Raw genomic sequence first — 17,539 nt, 5'->3', positions numbered from 1 at the left:
AAGCGAAGGTTGCTCGCCAAGAAACCTTCGAGACCGATCCACATGGGCTCTCCAGCACTAAACAAAAAGCATCGAGCAAGTTACGAACGTTGAACGTCGAGCTTCTGTGATGTTTACAAGCAAGATTAGTTTCGGACCTCCAATAAAAGAAGATTGCGAACAAGCGCAACATGTTGATACTGTGCCAGACAACATACCCACAGAGCGATCATTCAAAAGAATGCACTTTATCGGTCTGAGGAGGCACGAAAGTGGCAAGGAGGAGCTTATGGGATAGAGCGACATCACTTAAGAGCTCTAGAAGCCATCAATAGAAAACAATGAAAGCGCATTCAATCGCTTTAAGCAAGACAGCAAGGAAAGCGAACAGCAGACAGCCTCCTTCGAAGAGCTCAAGAGTGCAAGTTTGTTGAAACTGCCTTTACGCTATTAATTTCTTCAACATAGTCATCCGGGCTAACTTCCTCTATCTCATGTAGTTCAGTTAGAGTGCGCCCAAGCTCACGAAGGTGGTGTCTTTTTAGGAACGCGATTCTTGCAGAGGCTTCGATTGCCAAGGTTTTGGTCTCCTGTTTAAACAAATCCCATTTTTGGAAAACTGACAGATCATGGCGTGAGCATATGTCTTTCAAACAAGTAGGTACAGCACGCTTAAAGATTTCATCTTAGAGCAGACAGTTATTCATCTTCCACAGCTCCCACTAAGACTGAAGTATGTGCCGACTGTACCTCCGTACCTGAAGAGACGCCATACAATGGTCACTGAAGAAGATGGGCCGCTCCCAGTACCCAAACACATTTGCTAACCTGTCTGCAGAAACATAAATTCTATCAAGGCGGGCATCAGAGGAGAACATAAAATGAGTTAAATGAATATTGTCGCCTTTTTCCTGCCCCACATCCTCAAGATTGTATCCACAAGCCAAATCGTTAAGTAATGCAGCACTATAGGGTCATATCACTTACATAACACTGATCGGTCCGCATCCCTATAAGCACTATTAAAATCTCCCAATATAAATTTGCGATTTGTGCACTAATGGTTAACTAATGACAGAAAAAAAGCTTTCTATCTCGCTGCTTTACGGGGACGTAAACACAACCAATTCGCCACTGCACACCTGAGATTGTGAGGTCACAGCATATAAGTCTCCCCCCGTCATCTATGCAATAAGACATGGCAGTCATATCTAGTGGTTTGGCCAGAAATAGTATACATCCCCCGAACAAGCCTCTAGCGTGGCTAACAATAATGTTATATTCCGGCAAAAACGGCTCAAGAGCAGCTTCGGTCTCTTCATCGGAGGACAACTTTGTTTCCTGAATTGCTGCTGCAGACACCCTCCATTTCTTTAACAGATATCCTAACTGCTGCTACCTCCGATGATTACGCGTACCCCTGACGTTAATGGTAGCGACTTTATATGCTGCGACGCTAACCATTTTTGGTACTAGTTCTATGAAACATCATCCCCTGGAATTGGGTGGCCCGCCTGCAAACTGACGGCCTTTCGGGCAGACATCGCCCTCCTCTTTAAAGTCACTCTTCCCGTGGCCTCTACACAGTGTGCCTTCTGGCTAGCACCATAGATACACACCTCGTCATCAGTGGAACGCTTCAAAGGCACTGTGTTGTCTATGTCTTTCTCTGTGACACGCAAGGCTTCGACCTAAGAACCTGAATGAAGCACATCGCCCGCTGCCACACTGACAGCAAAAACAAGGCCTGGGGCCGATTATGGCACCGATCATCAGCTTCTTGTTGCCAAATTTAAGCTTCGATTGAAGAAAACGCAGAAAACTAGAAGGCCTTTCAGGTATGATCTGGATCAATTATTCCATCAGAATTTGCTGTGGAAGCAAGGAATCGATTTCAAGAATTAGATTTAGAAGACAGAGAGCCTGAAGAGATAGGGACTGATATTTGTGGTATAATAGAAGTTGCTACAAAAGTTGTTTTAAAGCAAAAGAAATGCAAGAAAGCAAACTGGTTATCTGAAGAGGCTTTGCAAATAGCTGAGGAAAGGAGGATGGCAAAAGTTAAGGGGGAAAGAGAAAGATACAAGGTTCTCAATGTGGATTTTTAGAAAATAGCAAGGGATAAGAATGCCTTTCTGAACATGCAGTGCCAAGCAGTTGAGGACAACAGCCAATTGAGGAACACAAGAGCTCTGTATAAGACAATCAAAGATATCAAAGGAAGCTTCTGTGCTAAGCTGGGCGTGATGAAGGACAAACGATGCAGGGACCTCACTGAAACCTCAGAAATAAAGAAGAGGTGGCAGGAATACACAGAAGAACTGTACAAGAAGGACCCGGATGTGCAAACCCAACATAAGACGATTGTGATTACTGATCTCGAGCCGGGCATCCTGAAGAGTGAAGTTGAATGGGCCTAAGCTAGCCTTGCTAAGAACAAAGCTAGCAGAATTGATGGCATTCCAGCTGAGTTGCTTCAAAACCTCAACCATGACGCTGTTGACGTTCTATATACATTATGTCAGCAAATTTGGACAACTGTGCAGCGGCCACAGTATTGGAGGAGGTCAGTTTGCATCCCCATTCCAAAAGCAGTGCCAAAGATTGTTCCAACTAACCCACGATCGCGCTTATTTCGCATGCTAGCAAGGTGATGTTGAAAATCCTCTAAGGTAGGCTGCAGCAGTATGTGGATTGGGAGCTTCCGGACGTGCAAGCTGGGTTTCGCAAGGGCAGAGGAACTCGAGACCAGATTGCCAACCTTCGCTGGATCATGGAAAAAGCAAGAGTTCCAAAAACCCATCTGCTTCTGCTTTATTGATTACGCAAAAGCGTTTGACTGCATAGATTACAGCAGATTGTGGCAAGCTCTCCAAGAGATGGAAGTTCCAATTCACCTCATCTGTCTCCTCAGGTACCTGTATGAAGGGCAAGAGGCCACAGTCAGAACTGGGAATAATATTTCTGATTGCTTTCCGATTGAGAAAGGAGTGAGACAAGGCTGCATACTGTCGCCCTGCCTATTTAACCTATATGCTGAGTGCATCATGAGGAAGGCCTGTCTGGACGAGTCTTCAGCGTGAAGATTGCTGGAAAACGTATCAACAACCTTAGATATGCGGATGATACCACTTTAATGGCAGAAAGTGAAGTGTAACGCAAGAGACTTCTGATACGCGTACAAGAAAAGAGTGAGAAGTTTGGGCTTAAACGGAACATTAAAAAGATCATAGCATCTTGCCCTATCAAGTCCTGGAGCATCAAGGGACAAGAAGTGGAAGCTGTGACAGATTTTCTTTTCTTGCGCTCCAAGATTACCCCGGAAGGAGACTGCAGTCATGTAATTAGGAGACGCCTGCTTCTGGGAAAGAGCCATGGCTAGCTTTGACCGCGTAGTGAAGAGCAGAGACCAACCAACCAACCAACCAAGATCCGTATAACTCGTGCTAAGGTCTTTCCAGTTGTGATGTATGGATGCGAGAGTTGGACTGTGAAGAAGGCTGACCATCGAAGAATTGACGCGTTTGAATTGTGGTGCTGGCGGAAATTCTTGAGAGTTCCTTGGACTGCCAGAAGATCAAATCAGTCGATAATGTCGACCATAAACTCTGACTACTCATTGGAGGGCCAAATTCTAAAGTTAAAGCTCAGCTACGTTGGTCATCTGATGAGAAGAGAGGAGTCGCTGGAGAAAGATTTAATGTTGGGAAAGGTTGAGGGTCACCGGAGAAGGGGTAGGCAGCGAAAGCGATGGTTAGATGGCATCCTCGAGGCACTGCAGATGAAGTTATGGGTAGTTAGGAAGCTAGTGAGAGACCGGAAAGCGTGGCGTGATATGGTCCATAGGGTCACGATGAGTCGGACACGACAGAACGACTGAACTGACCTGAACTGAGTTTGATTACAGCAGCATAATAATTTCCTCCCGGTTTCGCTTTACAGTTTACTACCATGACGAACACTTTCGTGGTGACAGCTTTCGACAGTTCCGCGGAGGTTACAGGAAGGCAGGTGCGGTTCTCGCTACAGATGTCGTGGCGAGTGCAAGTACAATGCGGCTGTAGCGTGCGTCATAAGCGAAAAGGGGATGTAATGGCTAACAAATGGCTTGAAGATCTGTCGAGTTTGCTTTGTGCAAACCAGCTGATGTTAAATGTTAATAAAACAAAATATAGAATTTTTTCCGCTGTCAATTAACCAATGAATAAAAATATCACACTTTCGTTCCAATCTGTCTCCTTAGAACGTGTTTCAGTGCATAAGTATTTAGGTGTACTATTTCACGAAAACCTCCGCTGGTCTTATCATGTAGACTTTGTATCCAGCAAAACAGCCCGATACATAGGCATACTGAATAAATTTCGCCCGCTTCTGCCAATGCACTTGAGGAAGCAAGTATATTTTTCCACTGTCCAGTCTCGTGTTCAGTACTGCCTGTTGGTATGGGGAGTGGGTACAAAAACCAACATGGAAAAGATTTATATTTTGCAAAAGAAAGGCCTTCTGTCTATTCACAACCTGTCTAGATATGATTCTGCGTCTGCATACTTTATACTAAGTAATATATTAAGTATTACAGCCCTCTTTAAACTACGATTATCCGAATTTATATATCGACAATACAAAACTGGCAGTAATGCGTTTTTAACTGCGTTTATCAACACAGATCCACATTACGACCTTAGACATGTGAACTTTATAAAACCTCGCATAAGGACCAGGTATGGTATGCAGTTAATTCACTGGCAAATCCCTAACCTCTTGAACTGCTATCCTGACATATTTTATCCACTTGAAGAATCATCCTTCTTGCTAACATTAAAAAAAAAATTAAGATGTACTTTTTGGAACATACGTGATTATTTGTTTCCTATTTCCGTTGTGTAATACCAATTACTGTTGACACTGTTACCTTGATGTATGTTAAAGATTAAATTTTATGTGTTTTGCCCCTGGTTTGTGTTTGTATTACATTCTCACATACGACTGACTATTTTGTGCTGCTCTGTGCCTGCTGCGTTGTGTTGCACATGTCAATTGTGGTGCCGAAGGCCCAGTCAGGTGACTTGTACGTCACCTTTAGCCTCGGTCTCACGGCAAAAAATTGTATTTTTGCTACAAACTGCAATAAACAATATGTGCCTCCGTACCTTAAGCGCGGGGAAAACCGCAGGACAATGTGCCACTCAACTACAAAGCTTGAATAAGGGACGTCCCTAGATTATTATTTTTGACTGTTACTACTAATGATGGTCAAGAAACTGTTCAGCAGCTTGAGCAGTCTGTGCAAGATATGTTTGGCGCGGAACTACAGAAAGAAGCTCCTGCTCCGCGTATAGGGTATCACGGGCCTCCACACACCGCTAGTTCGACTTTTTCAACACCTAAGAACTAATTTGCTGATAATTATGCTTATCCAAATCGTTAATTGGAAGTTTAGAACGTATTTTGGCTTTTAAGGCTCCGAATGGACTTCGCATTAGACGTCCGGTTCAAATACCCAAGAGCATATTTTATTTTTATTTCCCCTCCGATGAAATGCGGCTGGAATTCGATGCTGCGGCTGAGCAACTTTGTTGCTTTTCTGGACGCTACGTCATGTAAAAGAGGGACAATGCCACTCGATCCTGCACAGAATATACCAGTACATACCAAACTTTACTGCATGAAGCGCGTACTGAGGAGAGTGCTCCAACCAGCATGCGGCGCCCTGAGTCAGAAGTTTATACCATTTCCTCCGCTTAGCAGGCAATCGTCTTATTTTAACCCCTTGGCGTCTGTACGCCAGTGAACTCATAAGAAAACTAAGTTCAGTTACATTACTCTCTCAAGGCCATTATATTCTTTTCTTATTATTTTTCCCAGGTCCTTCCCCCCCCCCCCCCCCCACACACACACACAGACAGTACGCTTGGGTCTCCTTCGCGATTGTGGCAGTCTTCCTCGCCACCCCTGTTCTCATTTTTATTCTTGTTCGCATCCGTGGTAGTCGAACCATCGCACGAGACCACTGAAGCCACTAAATGAGTGAATCACACTGGATGGGATCAAAAGGAAGGTGAACGCAAAAGGAGCACAGCGACCACAACATACACGGCGTCTGCTTGTGGGCAGCCTCATTGTTAGCTCCCGTCACCCGCTAGGTGGCGCCACAGGTCTCAGCAAACTCTATTGCAGGTTGCCTATAATATATTGCTGATCATTTATTAAGTGCCGTCCGCTGATGCTTCGATGCGAAACAATCTATGTTTAGCTAAAGTTAGGGAGACGTCGGGCAGAGTGCTAGGGGCTAGGGGCGGCACTGTTGCGGTGAACTTGGAGCTTCTAGACCTGTAAACCTGTATCAATCACTTAGAATGTGCGGCTGGGGCCAGCCTTGGATCTGACAACGAACAACTCAAACGATGCTGCAAAACAGAGTGGGATATTGGGTGTCTCAATCTAGCGCCCCGCAATACGCTGCTGCGCCATTAGATGGTACTCGGAGATTGTACAAAAGCGCCGCCAGACGCCACTTTGTGTGTTGCTTTTGAGCTTGTTTCAATACAGCGTGTACGTTCTTGGAGCAGGCCAGCTCGCACGCCTTTAGCACTCAGACTCCGACATGCATGTTTTAAAGTCTCTCCGGTCGTGCCCAAAGAAAAGTGCACTGAACCGCGCCCACAGACACCGCTATTTCCTTGGTTGCGGTCAGTGGCATGACAGCTGTTTGTTCCGCGCAGTCGGCTTATCAAGCTTCGTGAAACGTCCTCGGTTGACACGGCTCGTGCATAGAACATGCAGCAGACGAAGCGCGTTGGTCCTTGTCTTCAATGGCGACCAGATCGGCAAGCGGTTCATGATGAAGACAAAATGCTATTTGTAATTTTATTTGCAGCTCCAATGAAGCTCAAAGTGAGGTTTAGGTGCTTGACATATCTGCAATAGGATGCAATAAACAGGTTATATTCCAAAATTAGTGTCATGACTCCTTTAAGAAGTCTCTGACGGTCAAAATTATGGGAAGCCGTCCCGCGTAGCTCGGGTCACTATAGAACTCAAAACAGCGCTCAGATGTGCCCACTGTCTTCTATTCACAACTGTCAGCTCCTGTTGAAAAGGTAAGAAATGGGATAGGTGAAGTCACTGAAAAAACTTGTATGAGGACATAGAAGAGACGAATGCGACGAATGACAAGAGCTGCCATGAACTGACTTATTGGGGTATAACAGAATATAAAGTAAGATATGATCATGCACAAGAGAGTGCAGGCTTACATATAACGCAACCGAGATTCGATTTAATCTGCAAATAATTGTCACTTGCGCAGCGACCAGGCAGATGTTTGATATGGAAGGCCTGAAAGAGAAGCCACACTTGTGCATTTGCGCTGCTTTCTAGAATCTTCTTGTCTTCAAATTTGGCCTTACAGTTGCTGACGGAGGAACAAACAGCGCTACCGTAGCCGGACATCAATGCAACAGCCAGCTTGGCCTACAGGTGAAGTCCCGCATGAAAGAGGTATGCTCCATAACGTTCCTGTCTTGCAGCTGACAAAGATATCTTATACTCCGGGACAAATTTTTCTGGCTATGCAGCGAGAGCTACAGAACCGAAACGCATCAGCTCACTGCGCAGAAGAATATAGTGAATTCGTAAATTTCGCCGATCGTTACGATTGCACTAGAAGACAAGCGTTTACAACGTTACTGTACTGCCTTTTAAAATCGCTACAGTACGGGGAGCTGGGCAAACGAAATGGCTGCGTCATCTGTCGAGAACCTCCCGAAGAGCACGTCGGCTCCTTCTGCTGCGTCTACGCACCGGTGTCTGCACGGTTTCGCAATTGCGCTTGTTTCGGTGACGTACCCAGCGTGTGATATTAATTAACCACAAATTTACGCTCATTTAGGCCTAAGTATCTATAGGAATTCAATTCTGCGCCGTTGGCAGCTCGAAAACTAATTTCAAGCAAAGGTGGAACCATACCGAATTGAGGACAGATGTGTCAGAACTACACGGTGTAGTAAAACCGTGATGGAATCTCCACCACCGTAGTCTTGGCTGCATAGACAGAAAAAGCTGTCCGGAAGTATGTTTTTTTCTTATAGGCCCCTCGCAAACGCTTTGACACGGAAAACGGAAACGGCAAACGGAAAAGCATTGACAGCTTCTAGGAGGCTGAAAACGCCAAAGCCGTATGGTGTCTGGTAGTAGCTCTTGTTATTCGTCGTAACTGTCTTTTCTATGTATTCTTCCAAGTTTTTGCGGTAACGTCATCTATACCATAAGAACCAACTAGCCCGACAACAAGCACTTTTGAAAGTTAAGGAAGCCAGGTCTCTAGTCAGAGAAGTGAAATAGACGTTTGTTCGAACGTTGACTGCCGGCACCGCGGGTAACGGTAGACAAGGGGAAACACGAGTGGGTTGAGCTTTCTCTCTTATCATGAGCGTGAGTAGAAGTCGGCTTGCTGCAGGCATTTGTAAGCTCAAAGCGAAGCAGACTGACTGGGAACAATTGCTCCGCATTCTTGTCGTGCATATCTCCTATCCTGCCCTCGTTATTCCAGTCGCAACAGCCCTTCCTTCAGCACCGTAAAGTGTAGAGCGATTGGGAAATAGAACATACAGGAAGACCTCTTTTATGAAGCGTATGGAGTGTACTTAAGTTTGCAGTGGAAATAATTTCAGTTTACGCACTTAACAGCGGCTCGCGGAATCACCATGACGCAATCAGCGCCAAGCGTGTGACTGTGCCTGTTGTGTGCGTTCTAGCTTACCATACTTTCATTGCGTCCGTATTTTGACACTCTGCTTTTATTTCAGGTTCTAGGGAATTAGCGTGAGTTCCCCATCGAAATATTCCAATGACTTTCAGCACTTTACGTAGTAGACATATAATGCTTGTTTTTATTTTTGTAGGGCTCTGCGCTGATTCTTTTCTTCGTAGGAATCACGGCGCGTTTCTGACAGTGCTCAGGAGGTCTTGGATTTGAATATTGAGATGACATATCGTTAGAGCCTTCCGTGATAAAATATTTCTCCGTACGAACGTGAGGCGAAAACCCATCGTGCATTCTATTGCAAGGTTAACAGAATCCAAATGATATCTTTAGCACCTGTAGGAGATAAGATAGCGCTATTGAACTGCTTTTGAACTCAATGCCCCTACATACTCGTGACCGCTACTCACATCTATATTTATCTTTCACAGTGACTGATATGAAGCCAAAACCGGACCGCACTTTTTCAATAGGCGTTGTCGACCATAGCTCCATATAAAAATGACTACGGCCCAGCTAGCCCCGTTATGCAAGCGAAATATTTGTTATGCTTAGTTCTGTACTGCTAAGTCCGGTTACAGTCGCGTAGATCTGAACCTAGTTTAAAAATTGGAAGCTCGATTAAATATGGCCAGCCACGGTATTCCAGCCGAATTCCTTATTTCAGCACGCGACTCTCTTTGCCTGCCTCTCAACCTGAAGGCACCATTGATTAGTCTAGACAAAACGAAGACGGCGAAGGCATTTTGAAAGGGGTGATCCCAGGAGGCGATCCGAATGGGCAGCGGAGGTGGTGGAAGTAAATACGCAGGGAACTGGAAGGCTGCGTGGCATTGTGTGAAGCAATACATTAAATCTACCTGGTGTATGAAGAAGAAAAACCAGCAGGCTAGCGAAGTAGAACTAGGGCTGCCGCCTCCCACGTGCGAAGAAGAGGAGCCGCCGGCTCTTTGCGCCGCGTCCCACCTCTAAATTTCTACCCTTAGAGCTCTGGTTTGGCACCTTTGACCGCCAGTGCATTTTCGGTGTGCAGGAATCGATAGAAGATATTTTATGGTTTTGCCGCTGACTCACAACGTTGAGGCGCCATTTTAACAGTCGCAGTCAGCACACCGTATCATTGCATTGATCATGAAGAGTGCCTCGGTAGGTGACTACCCCTGTTTACTGTTAAACTTCGTCGAGTATCGCTGTTCCGGCGTCCGCTTCAATTTCCTCGACGCAGCCAAGAAACAGAGGCCCAAGTTCAAGCACTTCCACTCGCTTCGCCTGTTCGGAGCCGCCACGACTAATCTCGTTACTTTCTGGACAGACTCTGTATGCGTGATGAAATGCCGACTGCGGCAGAGCTGCAGAACGATGTACTAAATGCCCTGCCAAGGATATGCATGCATAGCGCTATGTCTCCCCTGCCCACTTGTGTTGGAGTTTGTAGCGCTTCTGTTTTCTAAAAATGCATGAATATCAACTTGTTTATTCGTCTTCCTTTGTGGATATGCCTGACACGTACAGGTGCGGACATAAGTAAACGGAGCACGCTTTTCAGTTCCAATTAAAATCACGTGTTCTGCACCAGAGATAGGAAAGTAATATTTGTCCAAGTGAAAGGGCAGTGACGTCTACTACCGGTTCGCATATACCATGACAGCCAGTTTCAATTATGCAACGCTTGAAAAAGTTTAGAAGAAAATGGCGCGCTCCGTTTACCTTTGTCCGCATCGGTACACACTTTGCAGAGGACCCTAAACTCTATCGGTTTTGTGACCCGGATGCGCAAGCGGTGTTGTTTACTTCTCCAGAGGAACGATATCGTCGACGTTTTGCGGCCACAGTACCTCCGTACAAATCGGGAAATGCGAAAGCAGCAGGAGGTACCAAATTTTTGTCGGATATTTTGGGGATATCGCTGCACACGTAATACGAGAACGCAAAGAAGGAAAAGAAAGGTAGTATTGTGTAACTTTAGGACTGCAAGACATACAAAGGCATAGGGCAGTGCAACTTCAGGAGAAGTTCGAATGATTATGGAGAGACAGACGCGTAATAGACGAAGTGATGCAGTCATACGCGTACGTCAAGTGCCTTGCGCTGCCGGCTTCGTCGCACCGTGTGATTGCGAGGAAAACCACCGTACAAGAGGGTCATCCTACGTGCGCTGCGATCACCCTCTATTCAGGGCGACGGGGCTGCTTCTTCGCCTCATACGTCTCGTTTCAGTCGACTGGATGCGTGCTGCCTGTGTGGGCCTATGCTTTTTTTTTAAACCTCTGTGCTCTGTACGAAGAGGGCGTCAGAACCACTTTGAGCTCATTGTTTTTTATTTAGCTTCTCGTCAGTACCAGCGTCTATGAAGCTCGCACTAGTCTTAGTGAAAAAAAAAAATTATATTCCGACACGTAAGCTGTCGAAAGTGCTTTTCTCTGGTCGTGGAAACAACACCGAAACTGCTTTGAAAACTAGATTTCTTTAAGGCCGGAAGACAACTACGTTTCGGAGGGAGGTGTTTCCAGATGCCCTTCATCCGTAGCTTGGCTGTGACTGGCAAGAAAAGTCGTGGAGTATAGGCTCAATATGGGCCAAGTGGCAGATTTGTCTTGGTGCTATGCCAAATTCAGTAGGCTTCCCTGTGACCTTGAATAAACAGATAGAACGAAAGGAAGAAGATGGTGGGCACGGTATAAAAAAGAACTGAACAAGGGTGAATAAGGTAAATAGCTTTTCTTCTTCGGAAGCAAAAGCGTACTTAAACCCCTGCCAGTGATGATCGCTATGCCCAGACGAAGTCCACTTGTCGAAACGTTGGCTCATCTGCGACCTGAGGCGTACCCTATTTACCCTTGTTCAGTTCTTTTTTATACCTTGAATAAACAGAGAAATTTTAGTTTAGAGTTGCACTTGTTCACACGGCCTTTCGGCCTTGTGCACATAAGTAGATAAATATATCGTCTCTCTGGATCCAAAAACACCCGCGACAAGAACTCTAAGGTACGTAACAACGAGAAACGAGGCATTCCCAAATACATCACCACGACGTATGTTGTGAGGTAAGTTACCGAATCCGATAGTATGTGTCCTGGTAAGGTATTTGGCAGCGCTTCGGTTCTTATTCTTATGTACCTTAGCGTTTTTGTTGCTGGTGTTTTTGGATTTAAAGACAGTTTACGCTTCTCTCGGTATGTGCAGATGTCCGAAAAGTAAATTGATAAATGCCTCTACAATAAAATTGCACTGTCTATTCAAGGCCAGCCATTAGGCAAACCTACTAAATATGGCATAACATCGACAAGCCATATGTGCCAATGGCGTCCAGTATAAATCTAAACGCGTTCACAGAAAGGGTGCGCCTCGAGTAATGTTTTAGTCCACTCTCGTACATTGTTTTACTTGTGGTAGACCTATTAGCGCTATCATGCTGCCAAAAAGCCTTCAGCGAGGCTTCTGGACCAATAAAAATGTTTGTCTCTACACCTTTGAATGGTACAATAGATGTGTGCGACCTTGCTCCTTGGTGACTATGGCATGTCGCTGAACGCAAGTGGGCCTTCAGGAGGAAATGTTTTTCACCTCTTGTTTAAGTAGTAGCGGGAAAGCCCACCTGAAAGTTTAGTTTCCTAACAGTCCGACCATGTTGGGTACTCTTGTCGCAATGTGTTTATCCCCGACTGCCCGGAGAATGGAAGTTCTTATGGAGCGTGATAAGGGTTGGCTCCGCGTTGGCCTGAAGTGTCGGCTCGTGATATGCGCCCGGTATATACAAAGCTCTGATGTCAGAATGAAAATATCCCAAATTATAGACATGACCACTCTACGAAGACCCGTTTTAAAGATGCTCTGCCGTATCTTACTGCAAATATAGATCCCATTTTTCATCACTTCTAGAATCTTTTTGATTTTATTTTAAACCATATATCAGGTAGCTATCCCATTGTATAGACTGAGATAGTTATTTCAACTTTCCATTCCTGAAAAGCAAGAGTAGCACCGATTCATCGAGAGCGCCGATTTCTACATTAAATTTTATTCGTCTATAAAGCCTCGCAGTGAAGTTCACCTCATACAGGGCGCAGCGTGTTGTGCCTAGCGTAGTCCTGCGTAAAAACGCTGTGAAATGAACATAGATTCAGCAATAGTCACGTGACCCAGATCTGGAAACTACCTTTCTTTTGTTGTGCCTGACTGCTTCCTCACGCTGAGTGCTTGTTAGAAGCCGGGACGCGTGAGCGCAACACATGCGTGGCTCGCACTCACTTGGAAACGAAATGACCACGCCTGAAGCGAGTGGCCGGACACTTACAGCCCTTTTTCGTCCTATCACATTCACGATACCTTATTGGTACGAACATGGTAAGCCCCCTTCGGCTTAGTTCACAACATTGGTATATTCCAGAGTAACCCCAGGTTTCGTTTATTTCCTTCTTGAGAGCGGCGTAAATTTTTGACCGCAGGTTAAACGGTGAGAAAGTCGCAATTTCACGAACAGTAAGTACTATACCCATTGACTGCAGATCCATAAATGATTAAACGCATTCATAAGAAGCTGTTCTCAAAGATTCTAGCTCAGAGATTGGACACAATGTAGGAGAATGTCGAATAATAACATGAAACTCTCCTTTGCACCTACACTAGGCGTCTACCACGGATGAAAAACGGGTGTCTATGAGCACCTTTAGAGTCATTTAACACGCCGCATCTGCTTCTTTATGTACAAATACAATGAACGTTAAACATTTTCAAGGGATGGTCAAGGTGCTGATTCAAGATGCTGCCTGCTATGCATGTATTGACGCTAATTACTCTAATAAAGAGTGTTATTCCAATAGGCGTAATATATCTGTATCGCTGCTACCCGACATCGGTTTTCACGTTTACCGGCCTTTAGCATACAGATAAATAGGAAGATATGACTCATACGATGAATGGAATATCGCGGCCAAGGTGCCTGTCAACCCATCACCAGATCTCTGCAACAAGAACCAGTTTGTTTAGCTCACAGCCACTAATAATAACCGTGGACTCACCGCATTGCCCCGTCCATGCAGGCGTGTAAGTTAAAATCCACACAAGCGCACCACCCGCTGCTATGATTCCGCCAATGGAGACAATCTTTGGAGCGTTTCCATGAAAGCCAGACATTGTATCAATTCTGCACGAAACCTACGAAAGGAGATTGGATTGTCGCCGCATCGAGTGCCGCTTCGAGAGGCCGCCCTGAGCTAACGCGCAAGAGGCGGAGGACGTGGATATTGCATGACGTAATCAGCACTATCTGGTGCGATATGCGGTCGCTAAGGTAACTGATACGGGTGGTATACCTATAGTAGCATAGAAGCGTCAGAGGCAGCGCCGTGATAGTGTCACATATGCTACAGATGTGAGAAAACTTCAGAAACGCCCGAAGTCTGAAATAAGTCGGAACCTGATAGCGCTAATGGCGTCGTCGTCACCTTTCATGCTTGTCGTTGGCTACACGCTGCTTATAATGTGATGCGGCTGACTGATTCAAGGACTTGTCTTGGGCTGAAGTCACGGAAAGGTTTGCTTTTGATGCAGGCACCGTTTTGTACGTATTTGCTAACTCTTATTAGGCATGCTCTTGATTACAGTTAACAGCACTGTACACTGGAAATACATGGCATTAATTCAAAAAGCACAATACATTCAAACAAACACGCCGTCCTTAATAAGGATCATTAATGCATGTCAGAAACATCACTCAAAGCATTTTACTCACGGCACTGAAAGCTTTTGCATTCATACAGGTAGCCAGTCTGCAGTGTCTCCGAATTCCGTAGTGACAGCTACCCATTACGCCATCCACTTCACCTCTTCGCCGTGATCGCACTTTTGCGGTGGTCGGGCCTTGACCGTGGTCGCAATAACCTGTTGCCATTGAGAGGAAACAGTCGTGAGAGGCGGTAGCTGGCGGCTGACATGGCCGAGGACTAGCTAGACGTATGGCGTCCTGACAATATGTTTGGCAGGAGCTGCCGACTCGGGTCTCTCCTTTCATATGGTAGGGTCATACCACAATCAGTATGCCAAAACCCCTGCATTCACGTTATCCCTAGGCCACGCAGGCACGTTCATGCGGCTCGGTTAAAGCGGGGCTTTATATGGTGGCTGGTAGATTACGATGTCGCATCATCTCGAAGGTGGTAGTGAAAACAGAAAGAAAGGTGCCGCAGTGGAGGGCTTCGGACCACCGCGTGATAGAGGCTTTCGCCTCATCGCACTTTAGTGGTCAAAAGTGCCCCCTATGGCATAAAGCTGAAAACATAGAGCAAACTACTATGTGCAAAAGCCATGTCTTTACTTTCAGGCAAAATTTAAGCGTAGCCATGCAGATAGCTCTCGCGTAACTGCATGTTTAACCACAAGCTAAACCACAGCAATTAAAAAAAATGCTGCCATCAGTAAAGGACTGCAGGGTGACGAAAAGCAGGCTAGAGTAGGGCTCATAAAATCGAGAATAGGCAGAGTAAAATACTCACATGAGTGACTTCACGTCGGTGTGGATACATCTGAGCCTTGCACAGCTTTATGAAAAAAAAAAAATTAACAACTTGTATGTTTGAACTATCACTACAGTTCCTTAAAGCAAATATGGCAGAGCTTCAGAATTCCTGGAAATGAAAATGTTTTCGTCCGGTTCACTACTTTTGATTTTTTTATTACGCGCAGCCCGGACAGATGGCGTGGTCTGGAAATGCCGGAGTCCGTTGTCTTTCCGGGGTTCTCGTTCACATGCAACCTGCACACACCTGCATCGACACGCGCTTCTCCAACGGCGGCGCAAGCACACAAAATATGATGGTAACTTGGCCCGGGCGGTAGTTATAGCTGAGAAAATCTTCTGATTCGTATCGGAGTTCCTTTCTATGCGCCTTAAAATAAGTAACGCTACATCCCAGCAAGCGTTTAGGATTTCGTCGGTTACACCACCCAGGAAATGGCCGACCTCCCCAGGCATGCAGTAACGAAATCAGGGTCACCCTACCTCCCGAATAACGGCGCCCAGCATGTCACTACAACGGCCACAGCAACGGTCATTCAGAACGTCAACGCCAAGGAAGTGGGAACTAGTTGTGTCGTAATGAAAGAAATGGCCTGCCAAAGTTTATATAGTGGTGAACTCTTGCCACTGCAGACGCAGCTACGGTCAGAAGCGGGACCCCCACCGAAGCATGGCCCGTTGTCGCCTTAGCTGCCACCCGTGCAATATCACGGCGTGTAAGAAGTACGCATACGTCACAGTGGCGGCAATGTTTTGGTACATGTACCATGACCTAAGGCTGCAGTCATATCTAATCGGCTGATCTGGTGCGGCTTGCACGGCCGAAACCTCGCTATGTACCACAAAATGGCGCTCACGACGCCATTTTAACACGTCCTAATATCAGCGGGTCGTAAGCCGTATTTCAGTTTTATGCAAGAGAGAACTGCCCGTTGAAGGCGTGTATCCTAGAAACCGCAAGCTCACGTACAGCAGAAACGAAACACCACGTGTAAGCACTTCGTTGTCGGGAGGCGACGAGGAATGATTGACTTGTACTTGAGTTGTGGTAGCCCGAGTGCTAGCGGTCCCCGCAATGTTCTAATCAGGATCAGTTACAATTTGTTTTATTTTGTTTACCTAGTCGCGTTCAAAAAGCTTAGGTCCTGAACTGAAGTTTTAGAAAAACAAACGACTTCTGAGGCCATTCAGTAGCCAACACCTCGCCGAGTTTACAAACAAAGGCGGCGGACGTGGTCGTCGGAGGCGCCGGGGGTTTTATCCGCTCCGTCGGGAACATGCGCAGTTTCCTTCTTGCGATTATTGTGCCATTGTATTCAATAGCAAGCTATCTAGGCTGCCTAAATTGAATGACAGCACTAATGATGTGCTAGCATATTCTAGTAGACTTGAATAGTGTAAACTGTAGCGTAAAAAACGCCATGAAAGAATGCAAGAGAAACGTGCGTAATTCGCAGGATGAGGTCCCTACACAGTGGCTTTAGTGTTTTATGGGGCTTCACAACAAACATGCATCACGGAGTTTTGGAAACATATCTTCGAAACAGCGTTGCGCAGTTTGCAACAGTCTCAAACAGAACGTTCTCCATATATTGACGAAGTGCCACATCTCTGAGTACTATATAAAACGAAAAACTAATTTCGGAAAGTTTAGTTAACAATTTTTGTTCTGTAGATGACGCTGTGGTCTGGTACCCCAGTTATAGAAGTATTGAAACCACGCTGAGGTACATCGCGTATGCAAGCGCAGCTGGTGCAATGCCCGAGGCGACGACGTTTTTCATTTTTCATGGCTTTTGTTTTCTTCTAAACGACGGGAATGTAATGTGTAGCTCACGTCAAAGCATAAAGCCTTGAACTAGAAATTTTTGGGGCGCTCTGCAAATGGCCATTCGAAATTTTGCCAGAATGGCAACAGCGAAGAAAGTAAATTGACGTATTGGTTTACCCAACTGGATGAAATCCAAAACAGGTGTGTCTCAGTATGCAGGGCTCAGATCGCAGAAGCACTCGTTCAATCTTCTCATGAAGACGTTGCCAAGTCGCACGCCCCTCGTTGCCCGTTTGCGAGCCTGGAAGTGCTTTATCAGCAAAGAGGAGGATAACATGTTTGAGCCGAACGCTGATATCTTAGGCTTCAAAGCAGTTTTATCTCCTTTTCCTCCATCGCAAACGGTGGTGTATAAGGGCTGCGTGGCGGCAATGCAGCGAACGACATTTACTGCAATGGTGGGAAGAAGCAAACTACGGTGATAAGAGGCACTTCTAGATGCTTCTAGGCC

The 17,539-nt window shown here is 45.7% G+C and overlaps 1 protein-coding gene across 1 annotated transcript in view; it reads right to left on the bottom strand.

Annotated features, from left to right (window-relative positions):
* Positions 1–13,961, bottom strand: part of LOC146195518 (lactosylceramide 4-alpha-galactosyltransferase-like) — a 33,637-nt gene extending 19,676 nt beyond the window's left edge. Inside the window, exon 1 of the mRNA XM_084597856.1 lies at positions 13,762–13,961. Within this exon, the coding sequence (XP_084453982.1) occupies positions 13,762–13,876 (115 nt within the window). The 5' untranslated portion in view covers positions 13,877–13,961. The remainder of the gene's footprint in view (positions 1–13,761) is intronic.
* Positions 13,962–17,539: the final 3,578 nt, after the last annotated feature.

The sequence above is a fragment of the Amblyomma maculatum genome, chromosome 3 (genome assembly GCF_055883805.1).
Source record: "Amblyomma maculatum isolate TAMU_Amacu chromosome 3, ASM5588380v1, whole genome shotgun sequence".
In the NCBI taxonomy this organism is placed as follows: Eukaryota; Metazoa; Arthropoda; class Arachnida; order Ixodida; family Ixodidae; genus Amblyomma; species Amblyomma maculatum.
This window is presented reverse-complemented; position numbering and strand designations above follow the sequence as displayed.